The sequence below is a fragment of the Panthera tigris genome, chromosome A3, assembly GCF_018350195.1.
Source record: "Panthera tigris isolate Pti1 chromosome A3, P.tigris_Pti1_mat1.1, whole genome shotgun sequence".
NCBI lineage: Eukaryota > Metazoa > Chordata > Mammalia > Carnivora > Felidae > Panthera > Panthera tigris.
The window spans coordinates 117,829,776-117,849,236 of NC_056662.1; the positions used below are offsets into that span (position 1 = coordinate 117,829,776).

The 19,461-nt window shown below is 51.3% G+C and overlaps 3 protein-coding genes across 6 annotated transcripts in view; 2 read left to right on the forward strand and 1 right to left on the reverse strand.

The window, feature by feature from the left end:
* Positions 1-3,908, forward strand: PREB (prolactin regulatory element binding). Its single transcript, XM_007088943.2, has 9 exons — positions 1-432; positions 1,010-1,202; positions 1,391-1,611; positions 1,793-1,873; positions 1,973-2,097; positions 2,297-2,470; positions 2,614-2,686; positions 2,874-3,033; positions 3,206-3,908. The coding sequence occupies exons 1-9, from the start codon at positions 298-300 to the stop codon at positions 3,298-3,300; spliced, it is 1,257 nt and encodes a 418-aa protein (XP_007089005.2). The 5' UTR covers positions 1-297; the 3' UTR covers positions 3,301-3,908.
* Positions 3,859-17,601, reverse strand: ABHD1 (abhydrolase domain containing 1). 2 transcript variants are annotated; one of them, XM_042982300.1, is made up of 9 exons: positions 17,176-17,601; positions 6,086-6,246; positions 5,562-5,744; positions 5,319-5,364; positions 5,034-5,146; positions 4,735-4,908; positions 4,525-4,573; positions 4,262-4,427; positions 3,859-4,137 (listed from the first exon to the last, which is right to left on the reverse strand). In XM_042982300.1, the coding sequence occupies exons 1-9, from the start codon at positions 17,359-17,361 to the stop codon at positions 3,926-3,928; spliced, it is 1,290 nt and encodes a 429-aa protein (XP_042838234.1). In that variant the 5' UTR covers positions 17,362-17,601; the 3' UTR covers positions 3,859-3,925. The 2 variants fall into 2 exon arrangements, with proteins under 2 accessions (XP_042838234.1, XP_015396064.2); XM_015540578.2 differs by lacking the exon at positions 17,176-17,601 and adding an exon at positions 9,668-10,016.
* The window catches only part of CGREF1 (cell growth regulator with EF-hand domain 1), an 18,103-nt gene continuing 8,679 nt past the window's right edge, over positions 10,038-19,461 (forward strand). For 2 of the 3 annotated variants that reach the window (XM_042982302.1, XM_042982304.1), the window contains exon 1: positions 14,489-14,614. The gene's annotated coding sequence lies outside the window, so the exon portion shown is untranslated. Of the gene's footprint in view, positions 10,148-14,488; positions 14,615-19,461 lie in introns of those variants that run through there. The other variant, XM_042982303.1, reaches the window with a different exon arrangement.

Genomic DNA, 19,461 nt, shown 5'->3' on the forward strand with positions numbered 1-19,461 from the left:
GATGCCCGCTAGTGCTGACGCGTATTGGCGGGCCTGCGCCTGCGCAAGAAGAGCCCAGGGCTAAGTGCGCGTGCGCACTGCGCGTTCACCGGACAGGGTTAAGACCGCTTGGAGCGGAGATATGGATTCTTGAGTGTGGTGAAGAGTTTTGCCAACTCCGAGGGAGCGAGGGAGCAGTCGAGAATCCTCCTGGCGGCGACGGGATCAAGTTGAATCGCGGCAGGGCGAGTGGTCGAAAGCCGGGCGTGGCATGTCCCGGGTGCCCCGGTGCGGACAGTGAAGCGCGCGGCGAGCAGGATGGGCCGGCGCCGGGCGCCCGAGCTGTACCGGGCCCCGTTCCCGTTGTACGCGCTTCAGGTCGACCCCAGCGCGGGGCTGCTCATCGCTGCGGGCGGAGGAGGCGCTGCCAAGACGGGCATAAAGAATGGCGTGGTGAGAGCCTCAGGGCCACTGGGGCCGGTCACGGCACGGGCGACGGGGGTAAGGGGTCTCGGGGGTGGGCTGTACCTCCGGCTGACACTAGCTGCATTTCTAGCTTGCCCCCTCCCCGGTGGAAAGCCCGGCGCCCTGGCGGGAATTTCACCTGAGAACTTACCACGAATCGTAAAGTAGAGTAAAAACAGCACACGACACCGCTTAGGCAGGAACGCTTCAACTCAACCTCACAAGCAGCTCCAGGGGTCTTATCCTGGTCTTTTCTGGTCTCTGCTCTCCAGCAGCGGCAAGAGTGCTGCATTTGGTCTTTAGGCAAGGGTTCTTCACTCTTCTGAGGATTGCCCAATTATTTTGTAAACTGGAGGTATTAATCCCAACCCTCCTTGCTGTACAGATTTGTGAGGTTCCAAAGAAAGAAAGAAAAGGAAAGAAGCAAGCAGACTGGGAAAAGCCTTTTAAGTAGAAAGTGTAGTAAGCAAAGAGATAGGGCTTTAGACTATAGGATGTAAGGTTGTCCTTGAGGTGCTCTCTGGGCACCCCTGAACCTTGCTCACCCTGGTTCCCTCTTCCACAGCACTTTCTGCAGCTAGAACAAATTAATGGACGCCTGAGTGCCTCTTTGCTACACTCCCATGACACAGAGACACGGGCTACCATGAACTTGGCGCTGGCTGGTAACATCCTTGCTGCAGGGCAGGATGCCCACTGTCAGCTTCTGCGCTTCCAGACCCATCAGCAGAAGGGCAAAAACAAGACAGAGAAGGCAGGTGAGAAGCTCCCGCTTTAGCTTTGGGGTAAGGGTTAAATGAGTAAGATCACTTATTTTGGTTCCAAAAAAAGTGGGGTTGGAAGTGGGTTATGGTAGCAGGCAAGAAGCTGGATGTTCACTACTAGGGAGGGGGCAAGCACTACTTACTATAGGGCCCTGAAACCTGGCAGACTCTTTGTATTTCAGGTTGCAAGGAACAGGGGCCACGACAGAGGAAGGGGGCAGCCCCAGTAGAGAAGAAGTCTGGAGCTGAAACCCACCAGGAGGGGGTAGAACTCAGTGTAGAGAATTTGCAAGCGGTGCAGACAGACTTCAGCCCTGATCCGTTGCAAAAAGTTGTATGCTTCAACCATGATAACACCCTGCTCGCCACTGGAGGGACGGATGGCTACGTTCGTGTCTGGAAGGTGTGGTTTTGTGGGTTAGAGGATGAGTGTCAGTAGCAGCAAGGTCAGATTGTGATGAACTGATCATGGGTTCTGGGAAACTTGAGTGGAGCCTGTACTGAGTGGCAGAAAAGAAGAAGGGTGGGGATCATTGCACCCTTGCTAGGTACCTAGGGTAACCATGATGGTGGTTTGGTCGCAGGTACCCAGCCTAGAGAAAGTTCTGGAGTTCAGAGCCCATGAAGGAGAGATTGAGGACCTGGCTTTGGGGCCTGATGGCAAGGTGAGGAAGTGAGAGTGTCAAAAAAGTAGGTGATTATGCTGCTTGTCCAGTAAGTGGATCCCCTAACTGTCCATCCTTGGAATCTTGATTCCTGACTAGTTGGTAACTGTGGGCTGGGACCTTAAGGCCTCCGTGTGGCAGAAGGATCAGCTGGTGACACAGCTGCACTGGCAAGAGAACGGACCCACCTTTTCTAACACGCCTTACCGCTACCAGGCCTGCAGGTGTGAGACCCCAGAGGGTAGCTAAAAGAGGCACAGCCTAGATGTGGTGGGGGAGAGGGAAGAGACTGGGGGGAAGCTGGGGAGGATTGTAGCCTTGGTGGGTGTTACCCCAGGCCTGACCAGGGTGCAGGAGGGCACAAACCTCTGAGAAGGGCTGAGCAGGCCCCAGGAGCTGAATATCCTCTCACCTGGCCCCCAGGTTTGGGCAGGTTCCAGACCAGCCTGCCAGGCTGCGACTCTTCACAGTGCAGATTCCCCACAAGCGTCTGCGCCAGCCCCCACCCTGCTACCTCACAGCCTGGGATGGCTCCACCTTCTTGCCCCTTCGGACTAAGTCCTGCGGCCATGAAGTCATCTCCTGCCTTAGTGTCAGGTGTGAGACAGTGGTGACTTGGCTGGTTGTGGGGTGCCTGGGGGAGTTTGGAAGGATGTCCTGTCTGAGGCTCTGAAGAGTACTATTGGTGAATGTTGCTGCATAGGCCCCCGGGACAGTGAGCACTTTATTTTTTGTTGCAGTGAATCGGGCACCTTCCTAGGCCTGGGCACAGTCACTGGCTCTGTTGCCATCTACATAGCTTTCTCTCTCCAGGTAATGGGTAAAGGTGGGCACAGCCCTGAGGGCTCTTTGGGGTGGGGACTCTGGGCCTGCTCGAACCTAAGTGTGTAGGAAGGGTCTGGCCCAGCTCTAGAGGAAAAGCCATCTGGAGACGGAGATTGTTTTCCAGGAGAATGTTCTGAACAGGGCCATCCTTCAATAGTTCTTCTCCTGTCTCCAGCGCCTCTATTATGTGAGGGAGGCTCATGGCATTGTCGTGACAGATGTGGCCTTTCTACCTGAGAAGGGTCGTGGTCCAGAGCTCCTTGGCTTCCATGAAACTGCCCTGTTCTCTGTGGCTGTGGATAGTCGTTGCCAGCTGCACTTGCTGCCCTCACGGAGTGAGTCATTGGGATGGGGGTGGGTACCGCCCTACCTCTAGCTATAGCAAAAACTTGTCCCTTGGAGAATGGGCCGCTTGTTTGTAGCCATCTGTCCCCTTCTTGAATGGTTTTGTTCTTAGGGCTGTGAAGCCCCTTTGCCTGCTGACTTCTTCCCTTACCCCTCTTGCAGGGAGTGTTCCCGTGTGGCTGCTGCTCCTGCTATGTGTCGGACTTATTGTTACGACCATCCTGCTGCTCCAGAGTGTCTTTCCAGGTTTTCTTTAGCCTTTCTGCTCTTAGGGAATCAGGGGCCTGGACATTACTACCTTCTAGAACAGAGTGGAGGCCTGAACCCCATTGCTCATTCCACCTGAATCCATAGTTGGCGTTCCTCTGATGAGACTGACGGGCGCTGCCTGCCCTGCCCACTTAAAACGTGTCTATGGCCCTGTGTGACTCTGAATCCTGAGAACCCTTCATTCTTCATGCGTGGATCCGCCCAGGACAGTGGTATCTGAAAGGCCAGGCCACACCACCTGCATTCTTCCTCTGCCTGCCAGAGGCTCCGAAGTTGAGCTTGTCCTTTCTCCAGAAATATGTGAGGATGCCCAAGAACCTGGAGGTACTGCTGTCCATCACTTGGTCTTCACGTGAACCCCTGGCGTTTGCTGAAGCAAGCCCTGGCCTGGGACTTGCCGTTAGGGAAGGAAGGGGCAAAAGGAAGACCCAGGCAGTAATCTCTGGGTCCAGCTGGGTAGCTCCAAGCCAGCCAGGCGACATATACAATAAGTTCCTGGATGGTCTTCCCTACCCTTGAGAAAAGGGAAAATGAACCTCAGCACATTCAGCAGGAAAAGTTGATATTTAATAAACAAGCAAAGACTGAACTGAGACCCTGGTGGTACTCCTGTCAGTTCTTGCCTCCCTCAGAAGGTGAGAGATCCCTGAGGTTGAGCAGCTCCACTGGGTGCTGGAAGATGGCTTTGGCATACTGATGCAAGAGGCGGTTCATGTAGCTGTGCTGCCAGGGGAACAGCCCTTCCAGGAAGCCAATGTGGCCACCCCGGGCTGTGATGAGCAGTGCAACATGGGGAGAATGTTGGGCAGCCTCTACGGGAAGGGCTTGGGGAGGGGTTAGAGAGGAGGTCAGGAACTGGCCTTTTCTGAGAGCCCAGTCTCTCTCCCCTTGCACCTCACCACCTGTTTTCCCCAGGGCCTGTAAAGCATCCAGATTCAGGGTGCTCACCGTGGACTGGGGAGAAGGGGTCATCAGCTGCATTGAGGCAGAGCACAGGGGTCTGGATGGCATCTACCTTGGTTCTTGGGCTTGCTGCTTGGTAGTAGGTTACACAGTCTTGATATCCAAAAGCCACAGCTGTGTAGCGCTCATCAAACTGGCGGATCGTGCGGGCCTGCATGTGGTAGAGGGTGGGGTACGCTAGGATGAGGATAGGGAATAAGAAGATACTGAACAATTTTGGGTAGGGGGTGGTGGTTGAAAGACTCTACCTGTAGCACAAAGTCTACGTTCACCACCTTTTCCATCACCTTCCTATTTCTGCAAAAGAGTTCATAGAGGTGTGACTCTCCTGGACCTGACCCTATCGTATCTCATGGATAAGCAAACCCAGTTACAAAATTAGTCTGAGCACTGGGAGAACCTGGTATTCCTGCCATCCCATCCTGCCTGCTGCCCCCTCCCACTTGCCAAAACCCTACCGGTTCACAATGCGGCAGAGCTCGGCAGTGAGGCGCTGATTGAAGAGCAGTGAGTTGAGTGGGGTCTCCAGGGAGCGGGTGGTTTCAGAGGAATCCCAGCATGCAGATAGAGTCAGTGCTGCCACCAGCCCCGAATCTTGCCCTGTTCGAGCTAGGTGGTTCAGCACTAATATCCTGAAGGATGGATCCAGGGGCCGTGAAAGAAGGGTTTGCGTTAGTGAGTTGGGAAAGGGGGAGAGGACATGGGGGAGGAAACAAAGGAAGACTGGACCTTTGGGTCAAGCCCAGGCAACCTTTACCCTCCAAGAGAGATGCCCACAGCCAGCAGTGGAGCTTGGGAGTAGCGGTGCTTTATGTGGCTCACGACTGTCTCCAGATCTTCAGTGTTGCTGGCACAAAAGGCTCTGTGAGTCTGAGGTAAACCAGATAATTGGGTAGGGAGGGAGGCCCTGGCCAGAAGCAGAAAGATGGGAGGGTTCGAGAGATGGAAGGAAAATGGAAGAAGGATGGGTAGGTAGAGCCCCAGGGCCAAGGATCTCTTAAGGGAGTGGGGTGAAGGGCTACGATGAGGAAAGGATACTCACCAGCAGTTCTTCCCCACGGCAGCCTCGGTTGTTAAATACAACAGCTCTGTGACACACACAGGTACGTCTCAGCCAGGCCTTTCCTAGAAGCCCCGCTCCCCTTTTGGTAGCCTTCAGGAAGACCCCAGTCAGAAGTGCCCCTCATATAGTGCTTTCTTCCCAGAGGTATCAGGGTCTTGATCGGCCTCCCTATTACAAGGCCTCAGATACCACCCACTGCCTCCGGGCTGGACCCATCCTTACCTATAACCATCCCTCAGAGCTTGGTTGACTAGTTGTGAGATATAGGAGTCCTGGCTACTGCCTGTGATACCAGGAAGCAGTAATACAATGGGCTGGGTGGTGGGGTCAGGATACTGACTGCTGTTGTGCTGGCCAGCCCAGTCTAGCAGGAGCTGTCCTCCATCTGGGGTTTGGAGGACTTCGCTGTGGTTTTGGAGAAAAGGGCACACCAAGATACTATGAGGAACTCCGTGTGCTTCAGAAGGTTTACCTCTCTTCCCCACAAACAACTCCCACAACTTCCCTCCTGTATCATTTGAGGACACACACTGTGCCCGACATTAAGACCATAACAAGGTGTAATGGGACGTAAAAGATTAAATATTACCTCACTGTTGTGCAATTAAATAGCCCTTCTGTATAACCACTCTCGTTATCCTCAACACACTGAGGTACGTGGGGCAAAGATTACCTTCAGTTTTAAGAAGTAGACAGGATTTCCCTATAGTTGCAGCTTACTGTTCACCCGCTCTGTCCCTTCTTACCTCCAGTAAGGGACTGGAGGCCGAGACTGCAGCAAGACTCGAAAGATGGTTTGTAGCCGCCCCTCAAAACACCACAGCGCAGGGTAGAAAGTCTCCAGAGTGATCGGACAGTGTTGCTCCAGGAGGGCCAGAAACCGGGGCCCGGTCACCAGTTGAGGCCTCTGTAACCACAACAGTCTACCTCACTCCCCTGGATTTTGCACAGCCAGTGAGGCACCTGACACCAGAGCAACCCCTCTCCAGAGGCCGGCCTCTGAGGGTGAGAGACCTAACATACCTTAGCCTGGAATGGCCAAGTCACCTCTGTTTATAATAGAGTCCAGCTGGAGCCCCAAAGAACTCCAGTCCTGGAGGGCGAACTCCAGTCCTGGAGGGCAACCTCCGGCACGGACTCAACTGACCTGGAACCAGGGCTGGGAACTGCTGCAGCTGACTGAGTGCTGACCCCTCCGCTCAGGCTATCTGTGCCCCAAACCCATTTTGCAGAGAGCAGGTAATATCAACTGCCCAGCTGGGTCCTTGCGGAAAGGGTTGGCATCCTAGTCAGAGGCTGAAGAAATGCAGTACCATTCAATCTGTGACTTCTGCCTTGCAATTGATTTACCACACTCCTCTTCCTCAGACTAGCTCCAGCCATGCTGGCTGCGCCTGATTTTAGCACCCCATTGCCACATACTCGCGTTCCCTCCCTACCGTGCGCTCACTGCTGCTTCTACCACAGCACCTCATTTTCTCGCTCATAGGACCCCTGTCGTCAGACCATACTCCAAAGGAGGAATGGTCTCGACGTGAACGGATTTTCCTCTTGTTTCATGCCAGCCAGAGGGAAGGTAACACAATGGCAGGGACAGACAAGTCAGTGGGGACTCGGCTCTGACTTTCCACCCCTCTGCTTGGTTCTTGGGTACACATCAAGTGAATGAGAGGGCTAGCCGCATAGCAGGCTTATGAAACAGGGGCATGCTGTACAAAGCCAAAAGGTCACAGTCTCAAGAAATTTCTATTGCTGTTGCAAGCCCTAAGGAACCTGAGGACCAGATTCCTATGTCTTCTGCAGTTTTAGTACCCAAAAAAGGCTGGGTAAATTATGAACTAGAGAGGCCAAGTTGCTAGCACAGCTGTTGAGAGGTGTGATTCATAACACGGTCTTTAACCCCCGGACTAATAATGCTTGAGATTCATTGTATGCTATGTGCAGGTTCTAGGCTAAGCCCAACCTTATGAGGGAGCATATTTCATAGGTGAAGAAACAGTGACCCAAAGAGTTTAAGTTGTTTGCCCAAAGTCACACAGCAAGCAAGAGGCAAAGCAGAATTCGCAATTATGATACTACCACCAATACTAGTAGGTTGAATTTGTTGAGTGCTCGTGTTTCAAGCATTGTGCTAAGCACTTTACATAATTATACCCTGTGATTTTCACAATAGCTCTTTGACAGTAGATCCTGTGATCCCCCGTGGGAACAGGTTGGAATGTTGAGTAAGTTGTCAAGGGTCATGAAGCCTGCCAAAGACAGCTAGTGGCGGAACTGGAATTCAAACCCTGGTCTGACTCCAGAGCTTATGCTCTTAATCACCGTACTATATTACTTCCTAATTGCCAGGATTTTGAGTTGTCATCAATCTGTGGAATTTTTTTTTTTTTTAAGTTTAGTTAGAGAGAGAGAGAATGCAAGGAGGGAAGGGGAAGAGAGAGGGAGAGACAGAATCCCAAGTAGGCTCCACACTGTCAGGGCAGAGTTTGGGGCTCAAACTCAACGAACCACGAGATTATGACCTGAGCCGAGATCAAGAGTCGGACACTTAACCAACTGAGCCACCCACGTGCCCCAATTTAGGGAATTCTTGATCAAATAAGCTCAGTAGTGTAGAATAAACTAGGTCACACATTTGATTTATATGGGTTAATTTCATTTGAGCTCTAGTGAAGTATTTTTTTTAATTTTTTTTAACGTGTATTGAGTTTTGAGACAGAGAGAAACAGAGCATGAATGGGGGAGAAACAGAGACAGAGAGAGAGGAAGACACAGAATCTGAAGCAGGCTCCAGGCTCTGAGCTGTCAGCACAGAGCCCGATGCAGGGCTCGAACTCACAGACCGAGAGATCATGACCTGAGCCGAAGTCAGATGCTTAATCGACTGAGCCACGCGGGCGCCCCATAGTGAAGTATTTCTAGACTCATTCCTGAGAATTAATTAGTAATATGCCATTGGTCACTATGGGTAAATCAATAATAGTCCATTATCATGCTGGACAATCCAAACTCCTCAGGGCTTCCAGAATGTGCTTTTTCCTGCATTGTAACCAATATTTGGAAGTCAAGGAGGGGTTTGGAGTAAAAAATGGCAGAGGTCTCTGAGTTCTTTGTGGCTGATCCAAGCAAAGGAAAATGTTTATTAAGGACAGCTCTGGTCTGAAATGATTGACTTTTGAAATCAGGCATATAAAGTAGGATTTATAGGGTACTGTGAGGTTTGGATTTTTGTTTTATTAAGGCAGATTTAATACATGCGAATGTAGAAAGCTCTGAAAATACAGAAAGTTTAGATAACATTTAAATTCCCTATAGATCATGGGGCGCCTGGGTGGCGCAGTCGGTTAAGCGTCCGACTTCAGCCAGGTCACGATCTCGCGGTCCGTGAGTTCGAGCCCCGCGTCAGGCTCTGGGCTGATGGCTCGGAGCCTGGAGCCTGTTTCCGATTCTGTGTCTCCCTCTCTCTCTGCCCCTCCCCCGTTCATGCTCTGTCTCTCTCTGTCCCAAAAATAAATAAAAAACGTTTAAAAAAAAAAAAATAAAAAATAAATTCCCTATAGATCTTTAAGGGCTTGAATTGATAGGTTTTTTTTTATTAGACTCAGTTACCTGGAACAGCTTAATGAAGATTAAAAGATTTAGATTTTTCTGGATATATGAATTATGTATTTTGTCTAAATTTCAGTGTTCAACTTCAGTGTCCAAGTTCATCAAAATCAACCTCTTGAGACTTTACCATTGCATTATATATACGCGGAGAGCCCAGAACTTAACACAGGGCTGAATGAACAACGACAGGGTTATCCACGAGTCCTGAGCTGCACAGGGAACCTCTACCCGCCCTTAAGAGAAGCAAGGCTCTGCTAAGTGGACAGGATGGTGGGAGTCAGCCACATCTGCACAGGCCTCCGGTTCCTTTGTTCTGTGAAGTTAGTGAGAAACTCAACTCGACTGCCTTTTTAGAAGAGGAAAGCGTCTCCCTGACACCTGAGGATGCCTTCCAGCCGGCCCTTCCTCAACTGTTTGTCTCTATCATTGGGAGCAGCACCCCTCTGATGGCTGAAAGGCCCAACTGGCATGGGGAGCGTTTGGGACGCAGAGAATCTAGGCAGACAAAGAAGCAAAACTCTTCGTTAGGTGATAATAGCAAAACAGAACCCTGCTGTAGCATGGCAGGGCTGGTGGTGGAATTGGGGCATCAAATTTCACCTGGGGCAGGGGGCCCAATCATGCCACCTCCCACAAAGGGATCTATCCCCTGGCTGGAAGCTGCCCCTTAGGCCCGAGTATCCTAAACCCGCCGGCCAGAGCTTTGGACCCGCACCCACCTGGGGCACACATATCCAGTAGTAGCCCAAGTAGAGGGTAGCGCCAAGACCCAAAAGCAGAGAGAAGGGCTCTGTCCAGGTGCCAGTCTGAGGGCTCTGGGAAGAGCTCAGCATCTTGGGTGGTTGGATTCTGACTTCCCAGTTCTTGACCGGCTCCTGCACCTGATTCTTGGCCGGGAGGCCGGCAGGTGTGCGCCGGGCCCCGCACGCCATTGGACAGTCTGTGCAGGGACGGCCTCCGCTGCCGGGTGGGGCGGGGGTCCTGGCCCCGCCCCGCCCACCGCCGCCGCGCTCCGCGGCAGGCGTGACAAAGGGCGGGGCCCGGACCTCGACCCGCGCCGAGTAGAACCGAGTTACCAGTGGTGACCTCCCTGCCCGTCGCCCGCTTCGCGCGCCTGGGCGCCTCCTGCTTCCGCCTCCCGGTGACTAGCGGTGCCGCCCCTTGCAAGGACCACCACCCTCTCCCCAGCCTCCATCTTGGTGAGACGTGTCTCCAGCGCCTTCCTCAAACTCTGCCCCCGCCACGCTAGTTAGGCAGTTTGGTTACGGTCCCCCAGTCAACCAGTCACTGACACACAGGACACAGCCACTCCTTGGTGACATCCTGCCCTTTCACACAGGACAGCCATTCACTGTGAACTTCACCTTCAGGACGTGGCCGCTCACCTTGTGACGCCCTGCAGTCCTGCAGTGTTCAGCTATTCTCAGTGGACTTCCCATACTGGACACAGCCATTCATACTGTAGCACCCAGTCACATAGGTTTCAGCTATTGGGTGGATGGCATTCCACATAGAGTCACACACACACAAAGGTTAAGGTCACATACCATCACTCTACACCGTCTTTCATAATGTCAAGTAAGTACAATAGATACGTACTCATCCCCCACTTTGTACCAGGCAGTGGGATACCCCTGGAATGCTCTTGCCTGTCGTCACTGGAATGTGGAAACGAATAAGTAATCTAATAGAGCAGTGGTTCTCAGCCGTGACTGAAGATTAGAATCATCTGGGAGTTTTGTTTTGTTTTTTAATTTGTTTAACATTTATATTTTTGAGAGAGGGAGAGACAGAGCGTGAGCTGGGGGCAGAGGGGGGTGGTGGGCAGAGAGGGAGACACAGAATATGAAGCAGGCTTCAGGGTCTGAGCTGTCAGCCCAGAGCCCGATGTGGGACTTGAACTCATGAACCATGACATCATGACCTGAGCCAAAGTTGGCCGTTTAACTGAGCCACCAGGCGCCCTTCATCTGGGAGTTTTAAAAACAACCAGCGCCCCAGGCCTCACCCCCTGCTATAGTTGGTTTGGAGAGGAGACTAGGTATCAATATAACTTAGAAGTTCTTTGGAAGATTCAAATGTGTAGTCAGGGTTGAACCCCTGCGGTAGGGCACAGGGCTAGCTAGATAGGGGAAGTACTAGCTGCAGTGAGAGCACTGAGGAGGGTGCCCGAACACCATGGGTCAGAGCAAGTGTACCCGGATGTTAAGTGATGATACATTTAAGGTGAAACCAAAAATTGAGTAGGAGTTTCCCAGGCAAGGGAGAGGTGGGAAGAGAATAGTTGTTCCAGGAGCAGAAACAGCGTAAGCAAAAGCCTGGGTGTGAGAGACTTCTTAAAGGAACCAAAAGAAATCTGGTTGTCTGGAGCATATGAGATGGCCAAGAATCAGGCTGTGAGCAGCTACACAAGGGATGTGAGAGTTTAAACTAAGGATGGGGGAAAACCATCAAAGAGTTTTACAAAGGGGCGAGCAACATGACCGGCGTTATGTTTTAAAGGAATCATTCAGGCGACTTGGAGAATGGATTGATTGGAGGAGGCTGAGAATGGAAACAGGCCAGTTAGGAGGCTGTTAACAGTACTTCGGCATGGCAGGTGGCTGCCTGGACTGGAGGAGCTTGGGAGAGGAGTGAAGATCTTTAAGACAGGAGGCAGAATGGAATAGGACTTGGTGTTTGGAGGTCAGGAGAGAAGGAGAAATCATGAAGGATGCGCAGGTTTCTGACTGTATGAGTCAGGGATGCATGGCGGTACCAGTCCCTGGGTTAAGGAAACTGGGGGAAGGGAAGGTTTGAGGAGGAAGAGGATGCGTTCTGAACTCAGACACACAGAGGTTAGGGTGCTGGTAGGTGTTCTAATTGCTTTTTCTTAGATTCTGTATTTGTCTATTTGGCATCTGTCAGTCACAGGGCCAAACTAACAGCCGAAGTTGACGTTTCGTCTGCAATCCAGAGCCCATACTCTGAGCCACTTCTTTGATCTAAATCTCACACGACAAGCCAATATTTCCCCTGTCCTAAATCAACCCAGGGTCAGGTATCAGATAACTAGGGACAGTCCCTGTGTCCCCAAGCCTGCCTGATTACTCAAACTAGCCAATTCTAAGCTGTCTACTTTGCCCTGCCTTGCCTTTCCACTTAATAAAGGCTGTGGCCTCTGCCTTCCTCCTTGCTCCTTTCTGCCCATGACAGAAGCCCACTGGGGTTTCCCCCTGTCATCCTGTGTAGTGAGCTATGCCTGTCGTTTCCAGGATAACTGGAGCACTAAATTTTTCTTCCAATGACATTGACCTCTCCACGTTGTCACTCAGTCACCTTTATACATTAAAATCTAGGCACAAATTAGAGGATGTTCATTTCCTGAAGAGGTCTGGGGCTTGGGGCTTGGAATTTGAGGTTTGGCAGCCATCAGCATTTAAATGATATATTCGTTTTCAGGGTTGCCATAACAAAGTACCACACACTGGCTGTCTTAAACAACAGAAGTTTATTGTCTTACAGTTCCGGGGACTAGAAGTCCAACTTCAAAGTGCCAGAAAGATCGGTTCCTTCTGAGAGCTGTGAGGAAGAATCTGTCCCAGGTCTCTTCTCTGGCTTCTGGTGGTGTGCTGGCAATCTTTGGCATGTAGAAGCTTCTTGGCCACAAGAACATGCTACCTGCATCTTCACAAGACGCTTTCCCTGTGTGTGTGTGTGTGTGTGTGTGTGTGTGTGTGTGTGTGTGTGTCTATGTCCAAATTTGCCCTTTTTAAAATAGCTTATTTATTTATTTTGAGAGGAGAGAGAGCAAGCAGGGGACGGAAAGAGAGACAGAGAATCCCAAGCAGGCTCTGCACTGTCAGTGCATAGCCCAACCTGAGGCTCAAACTCACAAACTGTGAGATCATGACTTGAGCCGAGACCAAGAATCGGACGCTTAACCGAGCCACTCCAGAGCCCCCAAGTTTCCCCTTTTCACGTGGACACCAGTCAAATTGGAGTGGGGTGGGCTCACCCTACTCCAGTAGGACCTCATTTTCACTTCTTATACCTGCCGCGACCCTATTTCCAAATAAAGTCACATTCTGAGGTATTGGGGGTTAGGATGTCAACATATGACTTTTTGAGGGACTCAGTTCAACCCATAACAGATAGTGATGGAAGCAACATGAACAGACAAACACATGAACAGATAGAAGTGAGGGGAGAGCCCAGAGGAACTCTGTTGCGTAAAGAAAACTAAGAAGAAACGAGTAGAGGGAGAAGATGGTGTTGCTGGACGGCGGGTCCCATAATTCTCGCAGGTAGTGTCCAGCAATGTCCGCCATAGGAAGGAGGACAGAATGACTTCGATGAGAGTCAGTTGTTCTGAAAGATGCAGATTGGAAGGAGCTGAAGGAGAGGGAGACGTTGAAGATTCTGAAGAGATAAGTTATTCCTTTGAAGAACTAAGTCCTTGTGGGCTGCCTGAGCGGCTCAGTTGTTTGACCGTCTGATTCTTGGTTTCAGGTCCAGTCATGATCTTGCAGTTTGTGATGACTGCACAGAGCCTGCTTGGATTCTCTCTCTCCCCGCCTCTCTCTGCCCCTCCCCTGCTGATGCGTGCACACTCCTGTGCGCTCTCTCTCTCTCTCTCACACACACACACACACCAAAAAAATGAAAGAAAGAAAGAAAGAAAGAAAGAAAGAAAGAAAGGGAGAGAGAAAGAAAGAAGGAAAGAAAGAGAAAGAAAGAAAAAGAAAGAAAATAAAAGAGAAAGGAAGGAAGGAAGGGAGGGAGGAAGAAAGGAAGGAAGGAAGGAAGTCCTTGGGCCAGTGGGTGAAGATGTAGTCTGAAGCCTAGGAGGAATTGATCATTGTGACAAAAGTAGGTGACACTCCATTTTGAGTAGGTGACACTTTGCTGGCAAACCACTGCCACCATCACCCTTAAGATGACACTTTTCCCAGCCCTCTCGCCAACCATGTCTCGTATGCAGCCGCTTCTCAGTGATGCACCTGGTCACAGCCACCCAATGACACCTTCCCTGGAAACCAGCAGTCACAGCTGTCATGTGAGCATCACAAACAACTCAGGAAAGAGTTCAACCAACTACCCTAACACATGTACCGCTACTGTCCTCTCCTGTCACACCCCCGGACAATCATTCCCACCCTGGCCATACGCTCTCAGGGCCATGTTGTCGCTCTGGACACACAGTCACACAAAATACCTCTACTGTCACAAGTTCCTCACGCACACGGCCACATCCACTAGTCACAGCCACACTAACAGTTCCGTCCTGTCTCGCACACAGGCTGGGCGCCGGCGGGCAGTGGCACCGGCAGCACCACCACAGTTAGGCACGCTTCTCCTGAACACCAGCCAGCATCACCAGCTGTCTCTCTAGAAGTCTGTCCCTGTCTCTCTCACGGAGACACGGGCACACGCGCGCACGCACACGCGCGCCGGGGCCGCGGGGAGGAAGCCCGGCGCGGGCTGCGGAGGGCGGCGGCCCTGCCCGCGGCCGCTGGCGCTGCGGACTCTGCCCGGGCCAGGGCGGCGGCCGGCCGGAGGGCGACGTGGAGCGGCCACGTGGAGCGGCCCGGGGGAGGGCCCGGCGGCGGCGAGCCGAGGCGCGGCCGGCGCACAGCCTCCAGCCGCCGCGAAGCCGGACCCCAGCCCTCGCCGCGCCGCCGCAGGTGGGTCCGCGCTCGGCGTCGGGCGGCCTCGCCCCGGGCCTGGCGGGCTGGGGGCCGCGGGGCCGCAGGGCTGCGGGGCGGGGGCGGCCTCCGGCCTCTGGGGGCCCAGGCTGCGGGCGCCGCCCCTCTGCGTCTCCGGGCGGGGGCGGCGAGGAGCCGCGGCTCCAGCCTCGGGGCACCTCCCGGGAGGAGGTTACCCCGGAGGGCGAGTAGAGGAAGGGGCTGGAGAGCGAATCCCGAGCTCTCTAGGCGTGGTGATGGGGTTTCACAGTTCCCCGGCCGCCTTTCCCCCCGTGTCTCCTTTGTCTCTCTGACATCGTGGGAGGGAGGTTGGGGGCTGGCAGGAGTTTCATCCTCATTTGACAGATGAAGAAAAGGGGGACTGGGGAGGGACCCCAGCTGGGGCCAGCTGGAAGTGTTAGGGTGGAGACCAGCTGTCAGGTGTGGGGGACCTTTTTGGCCGTAAAGCCACTCTCTCTTCTTTTGGGGGAGGGGAGTGTCCTGGGAGGCACAGGGGGCACCAGAGGGATAAGTTAAGGGTGAGGATTTGGTTCAAAAGAACTTTGGGACAGTTAGACTCAGCCGGAAATGGGATGGATGCCCTATGAGGTGCTAGACTCCCGCCCTGGAAAGTCAAGCGGGGGCTGAATGGCCATTGACAGGGATGCTGTGGAAGAAAGCTTTGCACTGGATGGGAAGCTACCCAAGATAAAAGGCCCCTGCCACTTCCTAGATTCTCTGGAAATACTCAAAGAGCATGCGCTCGCTGCCAGTCATGTAACGGACATTATCCCACTGCATCTTCCCCAGGCCCGTACAAGGCTGATACTGTTGTTCCGGGCGCAGAGAGATTCAGACACCCACCTAGGCCCCAGCGACAGGACGGAGGGGCCGGGTTTGATCAGAGGTCTGACCCCAAGGCTGGGCTCTCCTCCCGTGCTCGGAGGCAAAGGCTTGAAGAAATCTGAGGCCTGAGAGTCGCTGTGACTGGGAGTGTATGAACGGGAGTGTGTGTGTGAAGGATGTGAGTAACTATTACATGACAACTGTTAACTATGAGTTGCAGTGGCTTTCGCGTCGTCATGAGAGTAAATTACGTTTATGAGCATCATAGTTATAGGAAATGATTAGGAACATTTTATTTGACAGGCAGTGGTTCAATAATGGCTTTATTTCTTCTGTTGCTTACAAAAGCTTCTGTAAATGCTGAGAAATGTCTTACGTGTGGACAAGTCACATTAGGCCAACCTCATTACACATTACTTGAAGTGCTGTAGCTGACTTCCTTTAAGCAATATAGGTGGGTCATCTGTACTAAAAATGCCAGTTTGAAGCATAACTCCTGAGAATATTACTTGGATTGACATTAACAGTCCACATACAGTTATTCAAGTTTGTGACGCGAACTATCGTCAGAATGCTCAGGTTGTCAAGAGGGCCCAGGTTATTCCAGGTAGAAGGTAGAACAGCTTGGGCAAAAGCACTGTAAAGTGAAAGTGAGAGGTATTTTGGGAGCCTCTCCTCTGTCTGCAGCAGAGCATTAGTGTCATAGAGCACCGGAAGATGAGTATAAAATGGTGACCTGATATCTATCTAATTGTAGAAGGCCTTGAAAATGCCAAGGTGAGGACTTTGGACTCTAATAGAAATAGGGTGCCACTGAAGATTTTGGAGTTCCAGCTAAGGAAGATTAATGTGATGTGGGTATGGAGGGTCCTTTAAATGGAGAAGATACCAGAGGCAAGGGCAAGAGAGAGGCTACTGCATTAATTTGTGGAAGAAGTACTTCGTTATGCACTTAACATTCACTGTAACCCTGTGAGTTGCATACTGTTATTATCTCCCTTGTGCAGGTAAGGTAACCGAAGTTCAGTGAGGACAGCCTGTGGCAGAGCTGGGATTTGAACCTAGGCCTGGTTGGTTCCAAAGCTCTGTTCTCTGTCCACTACACTGGCTGCATAGTTACATACTTGTGATGGGTGCATATGACTGAGAGGAGGAGAGTACTGGTAATTCGTGTGGACAGGGTACATGCTTTTCAGGGCCCAGGACAAAAACAAAATTAAGAATTTCAAGATGGAGGGGTGCCCGGGTGGCTCAGTCCGTTAAACGGCTGACTCTTGATTTTGGCTCAGGTCGTGATCCTGCAGTTCATGGGTTTGAGTCCTACACTGGGCTCTGCACTGACAGTTTCTCTCTCCCTCTCTCTCTGCCCCTCCCCCTGCTTGCACTCTCTAAATAAATAAATAAATAAATAAATAAATAAATAAATAAACATTAAAAAATATATTAAAGAAGAAGAATTTCAAAACAGTGACAGCAGAGTATTACACTAAGCACAGGGCCCCTCCGAGAGCTGGGCCCCTGTGTGACTGCCCAGGTCACACGCAGTTCAGATTACTCAGACAACTTTAACAAACCGCCTCGAAACTTAGTGGCTGAAAACAATAACTTTGACTTTGCTCACGAGCGTGCCGTCTGGGCAGGGGTATGGAGACAAGCACATTTCTGCTCCATTCAATGTGGGCTGGGGTACCTGGAAAGCTGGGGGTCGGAATCACCTGAAGGTTTGCTCTTTCTCCTGGATGGTCCTTGGGCTGGGGAGATGTGAGCGGCTGAAGGCCAGAACAGCCGAGGCTCCTCAGACATCTCGCTGTCTGTGGTTTCTCCAGTCTTCGGTGTGGTAGCTTCAGGGACGCCAGACTTCTTCCACGGCAGCTCAGGGCTTCAGACGCGCATATCTGCATGTAGGGAGAGAGAGAGGGAGAGAGAACCAGAACCAGGTACAAGCTATGTCACCTTTTAAGACCCACACTTGAAAGTCACGTAGCATCATTTCAGCTCTTCATTAGGAGTGAGTGGCTGAGTCCAGATCATATACAAGGAAAGGCAAATTAGACTCAATCCTTTGTGGGAAGAAGTGTCAAAGAATTTGTAGACATGTTTTTTCAAACCAGCACATTTGGCCTAACGAGTGTGTACATTAGTGGGACCGGAGGGTGCTTCTCCTTTATGCCTGAGTTGCTACCCCCAGAGAGTCCTCTTTTAAAAGGCAACTCGTAGTGGATGATAACACATTAAGCCTGGATAATAGGTTTGGACAGCTCTGAGGGATTTAAATTACTTCAGTGCCTCCTGTAGGCGTAGGTCCTGGCAGAAAACAGATGGGGGTGGGGGGGTGCGGTAGTGTGGGGTATACCCACACCATCTGAGGGTATCCAGGGAGGGGTGGGGATGTGTGAAGCCACTGCAGAGCAGTCCAAGAAAACTTCTGGAGGGGAAGAAGGCATTATTGTACAGCCAGGCATGGGGTTTTACAAGATATGTAAAATCTTCTGTCATTTATTTATTTATTTATTTATTTTATTTTATTTATTTTTAATTTTTTTTTTCACATTTATTTATTTTTGAGACAGAAGGAGACAGAGCATGAACGGGGGAGGGTCAAAGGGAGGGAGACACAGAATCTGAAACAGGCTCCAGGCTCTGAGCTGTCAGCACAGAGCCCGACACGGGGCTCGAACTCACAGACTGCGAAATCATGACCTGAGCCAAAGTCGGCCGCTTAACCGACTGAGCCACCCAGGCGCCCCAAATCTTGTGTCATTTAACCCTTACCACACCCCACGAGAGGTCCGCCTCACGTGCCACACGAGAACCCGAAACACAGAAGTCACACAGCTACTGTGTTCCAGAGCCAGGATTTGGATTCAGGCAGCCTGAGGTTAGGGCCCCTTCCCTTACACTTTGGGCTGTGCCACCTATGCCTTATAATTCTGTGTTTCTCTTTCTCTTAATCATTGCTTAACATCTGTATCTTTTCCTACTTATATATTTGCAAGCTTTAAGAAAAAAAAGGAATAAGTACTTCTACTTCATACTCTCATCTCACTTATAAGAGTGCCTCACATATAGTAGGTGCTCAATAAATATTGAAGAACTAAATACACTTTATCTTCATTCTACAAACTTAGTATTTATACTTGCCTTCCCTACAGATGCTCACCCTCCTCGCCTTTGTCATGAAAAGTCTTTGACATCTGGTGCTACCCATGCTGTCCTCTGTGGCATCTGGTCCCAGGATCTATACTTTCTGGCATTCTCCGTCTGGCCTCTTTCGGCCAGCTGGCCCTCTCAGCCATTATGTGCCTCTCCTTCTGCCTTAGAGAACCCTCAGCTGAACCTTGCCATCACCACCCCCGAAACCCAGCAGCACTCTGGATACCAGACCCCTTCACCTATATCCTCCTTCAGCCATTGTTTCCTGGGTGCTCCGGTGCACTGCGGGCGGGACCTTCCCTCTAACCCTCCTGGCTAAGGCACACATCCCTGCAGTTCTTGCATTTCCACTCAGTCTCCATGGACTTTCTGTTGAGATTTCTGTCTTGAACCCCCTGTTGCAGTAGGCAGCGGTGTTGAAACCCTACTTGCCTCCAGTCCTCACTTGTCCCACTGCACTTGACTTACCATGTCCTTCGTGATACAGAAGTTTAAACCCTTGATATATTCAAATCTGTCTATTTTTTCCTTTGAGACTTATGAGTTTGTAGTATTTACATTTTTTATGTTTACTTTTGAGAGAGAGAGTGCACGCACGCGAAAGCTGGGGAGGGACAGAGAGAGGGGAACAGAGGATCTGAAGCTGGCTCTGTAGAGAGCCCTATGCGAGGTTCAAACTAACCTCGTGAGATCATGACCTGAGCTGAAGTTGGATGCTTAACCGACTGAGCCACCCAGGCGCCCCAGTATCTATCATTTTTTATTGCTCCGTTCTATAATGCGATTTGCTTAGCCATTGCCTAAATGTTAGACAATGTCAGGTTGTTTGTTTCTTTGACTAATATTTA

Bases quoted from the DNA above. Each gene is read 5' to 3' on its own strand.
- PREB (XM_007088943.2), top strand. From the start codon at position 298: ATGGGCCGGCGCCGGGCGCCCGAGCTGTACCGGGCCCCGTTCCCGTTG. The intron at 433-1,009 runs GTGAGAGCCTCA...CCTCTTCCACAG, and splicing joins CGGGCATAAAGAATGGCGTG to CACTTTCTGCAGCTAGAACA. The intron at 2,687-2,873 runs GTAATGGGTAAA...TCCTGTCTCCAG, and splicing joins ACATAGCTTTCTCTCTCCAG to CGCCTCTATTATGTGAGGGA.
- ABHD1 (XM_015540578.2), bottom strand. From the start codon at position 9,880: ATGGCGTGCGGGGCCCGGCGCACACCTGCCGGCCTCCCGGCCAAGAAT. The intron at 5,745-6,085 runs GTAAGAAGGGAC...CCAAAACCACAG, and splicing joins CCTCCAGTCCCTTACTGGAG to CGAAGTCCTCCAAACCCCAG. The intron at 4,138-4,261 runs GTGAGCACCCTG...CCCCTCCCCAAG, and splicing joins CCCCTTCTCCCCAGTCCACG to CCCTTCCCGTAGAGGCTGCC.